Source organism: Amblyomma maculatum, chromosome 7 (assembly GCF_055883805.1).
Source record: "Amblyomma maculatum isolate TAMU_Amacu chromosome 7, ASM5588380v1, whole genome shotgun sequence".
NCBI lineage: Eukaryota > Metazoa > Arthropoda > Arachnida > Ixodida > Ixodidae > Amblyomma > Amblyomma maculatum.
This window is the reverse complement of record NC_139350.1, coordinates 129,146,131-129,155,045: the sequence shown is the minus strand read 5'-3', so window position 1 is coordinate 129,155,045 and position 8,915 is coordinate 129,146,131. Positions and strand designations below refer to the sequence as shown.

The window sequence follows — 8,915 nt, the reverse complement described above, 5'->3', positions numbered from 1 at the left end:
ACACGTCATGCGTACGTCCGAACCTGCCAAACTCCCGCGCCACACACACACACACACACACACACACACACACACACACACACACACACACACACACACACACACACACACACACACACACACACACACACACACGCACACACACGCACACACACGCACACACACGCACACACACACACGCACACACACGCACACACACACACACACACGCACACACGCACACACGCACACACGCACACACGCACACACACACACACACACACACGCACACACGCACACACGCACACACACACACACACACACACACACACACACACACACACACACACACACACACACACACACACACACACACACACACACACACACACGCACACACACACACACACACATATATATATATATAGGAAAACGTTCCCCCTATGACTTCCTCGTCTTCGTTCGGTGTAGTTGGCTTCTTCATGTTTAATGAGCCCCTCATTTCCATACATTTGACTATTTAATGGCCACAGTAAGGTGATCTGAATAACACGTTTTTAATCGAACTAGTGAAACGTAACGGTGAGCAGAAACCAATCGTTCGAGGCTCTGAAATTTTCCTTGTTGAAAGCGTTGCCGCCTCTTCGATGTTCAAACCGTTGTAGCTCAAATTTCGCGGGCAGCAGTGCTCTCTTGTCGTGACTTTTAGCTTCAGATAGAACATATTGTTTTTATGAATGTAATTTTTATAACAATTATTTTAACTTTATAATAATAAATATTGGATTACAACAATATTATGCTAATGTTTATGAAAAGAAAGAAAGATGCACAAAGTTGGCTTCCGGTTTTTGCTTGGTGTCGAGAGTTTGCTGCTCACGTCGCGCCATCTAGGGAATGAGAGTGCCATTCATAACATGGCGTTTTGGAGGGTGACGGTTTCGAACTGTGGACTATTGCTATCGCATTTGCCCCGCCGGAACAGGACAAAGTCGAGGAAATACCTCCAGGTAAGTAAGAACAAACAGTTTTCTTTTTGCATCTCGCGAAAACCGGGGCGGCCGCGAAAGCTGGGTGCTTCCGCGGCCGCAATCGGAATCGCGCTTCAACCGAGAAGCCGCTGCAGACGACGTTCGCCGTTAGCGTCGAAGCAGCCGTTTGTTTGTGTGTGGCGCGTATGTAGTACTTTCTACGCTACCGCACACGCCGGCGGTAGCTGTCACTGCTTGCTGACGCGGGGCTGCCAAGGTGTGATGCATGTCGTCGCGTGTCACTGTGCCGGTCGCCGCCCCGGCCTTTGGCGCAGCGATCATGCGAAATTGCGCGCCCAGACTCGGAACCGCTCAGCACAAAGGGCGCGGTTCACGATGGTCAGTTCGCCTTCGTGCGAGCTGCGCGATTCCGCTTCTCCGAGATCAGAAAAATGCCGTGCGCGCCGTCGGCTTCGGCTCAACACGGCGCTAGCTCGCCGTGCTGTGCTAGTTAGCCAGGGCTGCTGCATGTTTACGTTTTCGGCGGAGGCGTCGTTTCGAGCGTGCTGTGTTTCGTAACGGCTGGGAGCGGCGGCTGGCTCGTGCGTCGCTTTGGCAAGCCGCACGCGTCCGCGATGTTGTCCGCTTTCGTGCTGGAAAAGGGAGGGTCGTCGCGTGCCGATGCGCTCTATGCTGCCGGTCCGGGATCGGCGTGCATGCTTTTGCACACAGTGATGTTATCTTTACGCGGCCTCGAAGCTTCTCTGATATGTGTGCACCTCCGGCTCATTCACATCCCATTTAACGGCAGGATGTTGCGCTGTGTATGCAGGTTTCAGCCGGTGCTGTGTCAGTTTCGTCTTTTTTCTTCGTACAGCCGCGTACAGCTCTCTCTCTCTCTCTCTGACACTCACACAAACACACCGGCCGTCGGGGCCGGCGTCGTAAAAAACGCACACATTCCTTGTTTCGGATGGCGCGTCGCTCGGTACTGGCAGAACTGCAGGGTGCAGGTGCATGATGCGGGCAGGTCAAGCAGAGAGAAAACTGACAGGATGAAATTAAACTTTAATTGAAAAGCAAAAAAACTTGCGAAGCAGCCGATACAGCTTTGCTGCATTAAGAGGAAACTCAAAGCAATCATTTTGCTACTTGTACTTGCTGCGCTATGTGCGATGCTTGTCGTTGGAGCATTGCCACATATATGGCTTTCAGGCTGCGAGAACTATGTCACATGGTGGAAACTCAGCAGAGTGACCAACTAATTACCTATGTCAAATTGCCTGCATGTGTTGGCCTGCTAATGATGTTTTATTTGACGGGTAGACCATTCCGTAATTAAGTGCATGAGTTTTGGCAGTGTTGAGCGCCAGTCCACCGCTCAACTATCAACTCCACGTCAGAATCATTAGTGGTTGTGTAAAGTTAATTGGGTCATGCAATACCAAGAGAACGAAAAGAAACCCTTAGTCTAAAATAAAAGACTTTACCTTTCAAGAATATTTGTTGACACCGGAAGTATATATATATATATATATATATATATATATATATATATATATATAGGACAGTGTGCATCGGGACATATTTCTGAATCCTAACTATAGGTGGTGTATGTGAAGAGAAGGCGTCACATCGTGTGCCGTCAGTTGTCATTACATGCTGAACTCGGGATCTGCGCACGCCATGCTAGCTGGGTGTGGCAGGCACGCTTTCAAACAAGACTTTTATGAGCTTCGCTGGTTCCTCCTTTCCCATTGTTCCCGGGCCGCGTGGTAATCTGCAAGAAAAGCGTAGCGGATGTGTAGCACGCTTCAAAACTCTTAAAGAGGGAGGAGGAAAATGACCCTCCCACTTGAGATGATGCTGCAAGGACGCCGTCCTACATGGGCAGCCTAAAGTCGAACCCAGTGGCATTGCAACTTTCGGAGAGGATATTTCGCCGGCAGATGAGCGCGCGTTGTTTACGCATACCCTTGCCCTTGGCTGGTCGTGGAAGGAAGGCGTGGGGCGAAGAGCGTCAGAGTCTGGCCTAGGCGCGCTCCGACTCCCACGCTGTTCTCCCGCGGCCAAAGGGAGCGATGATGAACGGGTGAATCAGCTCCGCGGGGTTGACAACGCGCGCTCCTTGCGTCGCGTGTGGAAATCTTTTCTGCTCGTGATGGACGAACCGTTTTCAGGACCTCTGGCTGAATATTGTTTTCGTCTTTAATTATTGCTAACCGAGCATCGTTAGTGACGGCCGCATCGAGGATATTGAAAGTGACGTCGCTTGCTTAATTGGCTTTGGTAATTCGAGTTGAGTTGTTAACGCAAAGCGGCGCAGGAGATGGAGGCAGAGCAGAAATAGCGCGCTCCCTACTGCACGTGCATAGCATAGGCTTCGGAAGCCTCTCGAAACGGAACGCTTGGCCTCAGATTGCATTTCATTGCGAGTTCTAGATCCGTAGCCCTTTTGAAAGAAAACGAGGACTAAATAATCATCACGGTGGCCTTTCGTTATGGTGCCCGCGTGCTCACCCGGCCTGGCGCAGAGTGTTAACCGCCGTGTTCGCATTGAGGCTGCCGACTTTCCTTGTCTTGACAATCTTTCCGCTTAGCAGTGATGCTCCTCAGGATTACTCATGGCAGCGTGCTTCGGCTACCGCAGATAGCCAAGAACGGGAACTCGAAGGCTTCTTACGCTCATGGCTACGGCGATGCACTTTGCACCATTACCGGTATCCATCATCCAACTCCTGGCTTCTGCCCGTATAAGAAGTTTACTTTCTGCATTTTTAACAGCCTGGTTATGTGTGTCGCAGTGGTGGTGCCCTGCGCTAGAGAGAAATGCCACAAGGAGGAATAATCATTAAAAAACCACTAGTTTCGCTGATTGAGGAACGCAGTAACTTCTGCAATACACCGAGCACCTTAGCACATATAACAATATCTATTCTTGAATTACTAAAGGTGATGTGCTTAATAGCAGTGTGTGTTTGCCTTTCATTGATGATCACCGCCCTTGACTTTTTAGTATTTTTTATGTCGACAACCAGAGCCTTATAACGGGCAGTCAGAACCAAGAGTATTATAATGCCATCACTGGATAACAGCTGCAGCGCAACGGCTGGATGATTGTTGTGGCGTTTTGGCTCGTGAGCACGACATCGTGGATTCCATCCGTAGTGTGTTGCAATGAAATGCCCCTTGTGCAAGATATTTCGGCGCTTTTGGAGCGCCGTCGAAATTTGCCAAAAGCGGTCTATTACAACGCGTCTCATCGCCGCTGCTTCTGCATTTTTTTTTCTCGTAAGAATCGATCAGTTATATTAGCTACATGAGAATATAAACGCCATTACGCATACGACTGGTAGCCTCCGCTATCCATCGGGAGAGAACGTTTGTCCGGTCAGCTCACGGTGAGGTGGGTGTACGAAACGGGGACCACTTTGGACGTGACACATGTATGCGGCGCGAACCATTTCACTGCCTCAGAAATCGTGCGTAGATGTGCGCGCGACAGCAGGCCTTCTGTGCTAGCATGTCCTTCACTTGCCAACCGAAACGGCGCTATGGGGCAGCTCGGTGCAACCTTGTCAAGGTTGCGAAGCGGCTGCTCTGCGCGCCTGATTGCGCCGGCAAACTCGCATTTCGCTGGAAAGTGGGAATGGTGAATTGTTATAAATGGCGCGGGGGAAAAAAATGTTCTGCCCAAACCACTCAGCTCGCCTTCTTAAGGTTTTTTTTTTTTTCTTTTTTTTTTACGATTTCTTTCCATCTTAGAATCCTTTGTCAGAAGCCACACTGCAGCATTGTCATCCTATGCTTCTCAGGAGGCCGCGCGCGGCCCGCATATTCGACAGGCGTATCGTGTACGATATCGTGCATAGTCAGCGTTCGCTGCTAGCGCGATCGAGGTGGGAGGTGTTCCGCGGCCGTGCAGTCATCGCGCAGCGGCAGCAGCAGATCGGGCTTTCGGGGAAGCGGTTCTTGCGCATGCATGCTGCGGCGGCGAGTTGCGTTTGATACGAGCATCCGTCTTTTAATGGACCCGGAAATCGATCTGTACCCTCCCAGCTTGGTCTGGGATGCGTGTGGTCTGACAGCACAGTGGATTGGCGTCACAGCGAGCGGAGCCAGGCCATGCAGTGCCGACGGAAGTGTAGCGCATGCATGTACTTACACTCGCCCTCGGAATGAGCGCGATGTCTGCTTGGGCTTCGGGCGGCACTCGCTGAGCGTGCCCCAGCCGTCATTTCGAGCGTCGTGTGCGCCGTATTCTGTCTGCTCGCGATATTTGCTCAGCTGGGGTGGACATATCTGCCGTCTTTTCTCGGGGAAAAAAAAAAAAATGGGAGGAGGGCCGAGATAGATTCTGAAATTTGCTGCCCTTATAGACACGCGTTTCTTGACCAACCTATCACCGATGATGCAGAGGGGCTTACGGTAGATGGGTAAAAGAGGGGGCGGAGGAGGGCTGGGCTTGATTGTTCACGATCGGTATTTTCAATCTCAGAATGCCATTTCGCGTATGCCTGGAAGGCATGCTGGCTCGTGGGAGTTGTGGTATTGACTGGCAATTCCAGCTTCCACGCGCACGCACGATTGTACCCAGACGCTGCTAGCTGCCGCGCGAGAGGGAGAGAGAGATAGCGATAGTAGCATGCGTGCAGACAAACATTTGCACGGCGCCGAGTGGAAGAGTATTATTGTGCTAACATTTGCATGGTTATCACCGCCATCTTTTAATGCATGGAAGCACCAACGTGGGCGTGAGGCACGTTTTCAGGGGGACATCCGGGGGAGGAAGATGACGGGCAGACTGGCGTTTGTACAACGCGACCGAATGGGAGGGGAGTCGTTTTCATCGTGTTTAATTTGCGCCCCGTCCACTTTGCTGCGTGGCAAGTGTAGCACTTGCGCATACACCGTGCCAGTTTGTGTATACGATGCTCATAAAATGAACGCTGTCGATTTTCTTCGATGCTAGGGAGGGTGGTAAATGCGCCCGTCAGCTTACATAAAGCCAGCGAACGCTTGCTAGGCGTAACGCTTTGCGGACCTCGCGCTGGAGGTCAGCGAGTCGCTCATTATGGGCCGCAGCGTGATGGTCCCGAGACAGCTATGACAACACGAAGGCATATATTTACCAGCGCCACGTTGCAAGCGCTTTGGGTGCTCGCTTTATATCCAGAGTCGGGCATCGAAACTGAGAACGGCAAGGAATTGCGGAACATATCTAAAAAAAAAAAAAAAAAAAAAACGCTCTTTTTAAAACGCTGTACGTAAGTCACCATCAGCCGGCCAGAACAGAATATTTCTGCACCGGCATCATAGCGTAAGCTTTGAAAGCAGTAAATGGAAAATTAATTTCCCGTTTTGTTTTGTATACCGCAGTTTGGACTTTTCGATTTAAATGAGAGAATAAAACGGTATAAGTACACCGGGCTCAGTTTTAGACATTCGGTTTTAACAGAAAAGGGCAGCATGCGTCGTATATAGCTTAGCTGTAGGGTTCGACTTGGACACTCAGAGTGCAAGAAAAATCAGTATTGAAGCCAGGAAAGGGATGAAACATGGGGGTGTATTATACTGGGCAGTCTGCAAACATGTTAGATTTGAGATGGCGAATCGCTTGTACGTTTTTTTTTTTTTTTTTTTTTTCCAGTGATTTGTTTTTCTGTGAGCTACCAATTCATATCGCCTGTGTCGTCTTTGTCCCTGCTTCGTTGCGCTGGAACATGCATCACGAACTAAACCGACTCGCCCACTAGAGCGTATACTGTTGCTTCGTTGGCTTACACTCCTTTGCAGACTGCCGAAAAGCACCTCCTCGCCGCCTGCTGTAGCTGAGCGTTTGTTCAGTCATTACCTGCTTGGCGCACTTATTTGCTCAAGTATGTTTATCACCTGCATATAGGACAATGGTATGAAACGGTACAGGTATACCACGGAAAAGTGTCATTCGATCCTTGGCTCGCACGCCGGTTGATTGGCTGTTCCATTCGCTGCCGTCAACACACGCACGACGCGATGCGCTGCCCTCTCGCGCAACATAACGTAACAACTCAGCTGTAACATGTCAACTTAGTCCTTAGAATTATATTTCAGTTCGAGTTTTGTATATTGTCCATATTATTTAACTTGCGTTACCTTTTAGAGAACGATTACGACTCGTACAAGCACAGCTCCCAGTACGAACGCTTGTACTTCAGTGGCTTGTGAATAAACACTTCATGCCGTCAAAAACGCAGATATACACTAGTGAGTTTTTAACCACATCGGGTCACTACCTTAAATCACGGCAAAATAATGCTTTCGTTTAAAATAATGACCACCGTAAAAAAATAATGTAGAAAATTGCTCTCTGGAATAGATGCCGAAAGATAATGTCCGCCGCATTTTCTAAAATGCGAAACAAAAAATTGGCCGGCGTTATATACGTTGAACCAATTGTATAGTGTGAAAATACGGGCAACTGCAGTTTCAGCTGTACATGTGGCTATCTCGGAGCCGCCGCGTCCAATGGCGGAGATTTAACCCTATTTAAACCTGGTCATAACAGTTATCCGCCGCGGTGGCCCAGTGGCTATAGGACGCTCGGCTGTTGAGCCCGAATACCCGCCTTCGAGCCCGGCCGGTTCGAATCCACGCATATGCTTTTGTGTGTGTGTGTGTGAAGGGGGGGGGGGGGGGGGAAGCAGTGGCACTAACAAGCAAAAAAAAGATTGCGCAATATTCTTGGTCGGTGGTGCTTAGCGTGTTAGTGCTTTCGCACAAAAAATTCCAACTGCCTTTTTATAGCTTAACTCACAGACGGTTTCTTGCTGCTCTAATATTCGCCCACCTGAATACACGCACTGTGAAGGTGAAAATATCCCACTCCTCCTCGTTTTTTTTTTTCTTTTTTTTTTTCCCCCAATTCTTAATCCTATTCTCGTTCGAGGATACCACGCTGTGCTCCCGCTTCTTGAAGTAATTTACATGCAACGCGCGCCTTGTTGGTCTGATGGCTCGCTTGCCGCTCCCCTTGAGCTTTTGCTTTCCGCGAGCCTTCGCGTGTCCGACGCTTTCTTGAGCTGCGCTGTTGAGCCACCGCACCGAAGCTTTCTTCCTAAACGGCAAAGTTCAAACCGTGTGAACCGAGGGCGTAGTTTACATGACGAAAAAAGGTAGCATGAATTCGGCTCCCGCGCCTGCGCTTTCGTTTGTCGCCTGCACACGCACGCACGGAGGTTTATGCCAGCACTGCTGCGCTTATCGGCGCGCTGCCCGATCTGGTTAGCGGCCGACACAGCGTTGTAGTCATAAAGGCTGCACCTCCCTTGCGTTAAAGCTTCTGCGGAGGGAGAGCGCGCCTGGTTCGTGCCTGCTCCACGCTCAATAAAGAACTTGCCGGCGCAGAGGACAATTAAACGAACGAAAATATCAACCGTCCTTTCTCAGGGTGGCTGATCGCGCGCGGCCCATGGTCCAGTGCGCCTGGCATGCCGCCAATTTCAGAGGCCCTTTTCGGCGTAGTATGCCTCGCTGGCTCGAAATGCAGCTCGACTGGTAGCGATTTTTCGTGTCAGGTGCTTTAACGCTTTCTACCAGATTACGCCATTTTTTTTTTTCTGCCCGTTTACCTGTCAACTGTCTGTATCGATTTTCCTTTCAGCTCCGCCAAAGTATGCCCAACGGCGGAAACTCGTCTGTGCCTTCATGCCCGCTTAAAATCGTCGCTTCAATTTCCGATGCGCGAGGGGCCGCATCACGTTTGACATCCATTTCAGTCGCAAAATAATGTTGAACCGGTAGACAGTTCATCACGCGAGTAGATCACGTGCGTTAGGCAGCCATTTGATACTCTCACGCCGGGCTTATGAAATGACCTCTCTTGTCCGCGTAGGCGAACGTAGAAGCGCAAAATAGTGCATGTTCTGGTTCATACGCAGATCTGAAGGGGGGATTTAGTTTGTGGTAATAGCGCGCACGCTTGTG

General features: G+C 50.1%; 1 protein-coding gene across 1 annotated transcript in view; it reads left to right on the top strand.

The window, feature by feature from the left end:
• The first annotated feature begins 852 nt into the window (after nucleotides 1–852).
• Nucleotides 853–8,915, top strand: part of MCU (mitochondrial calcium uniporter) — a 269,983-nt gene continuing 261,920 nt past the window's right edge. The window contains exon 1 of the mRNA XM_084609461.1: nucleotides 853–989. Within this exon, the coding sequence (XP_084465587.1) occupies nucleotides 897–989 (93 nt within the window). The 5' untranslated portion in view covers nucleotides 853–896. The remainder of the gene's footprint in view (nucleotides 990–8,915) is intronic.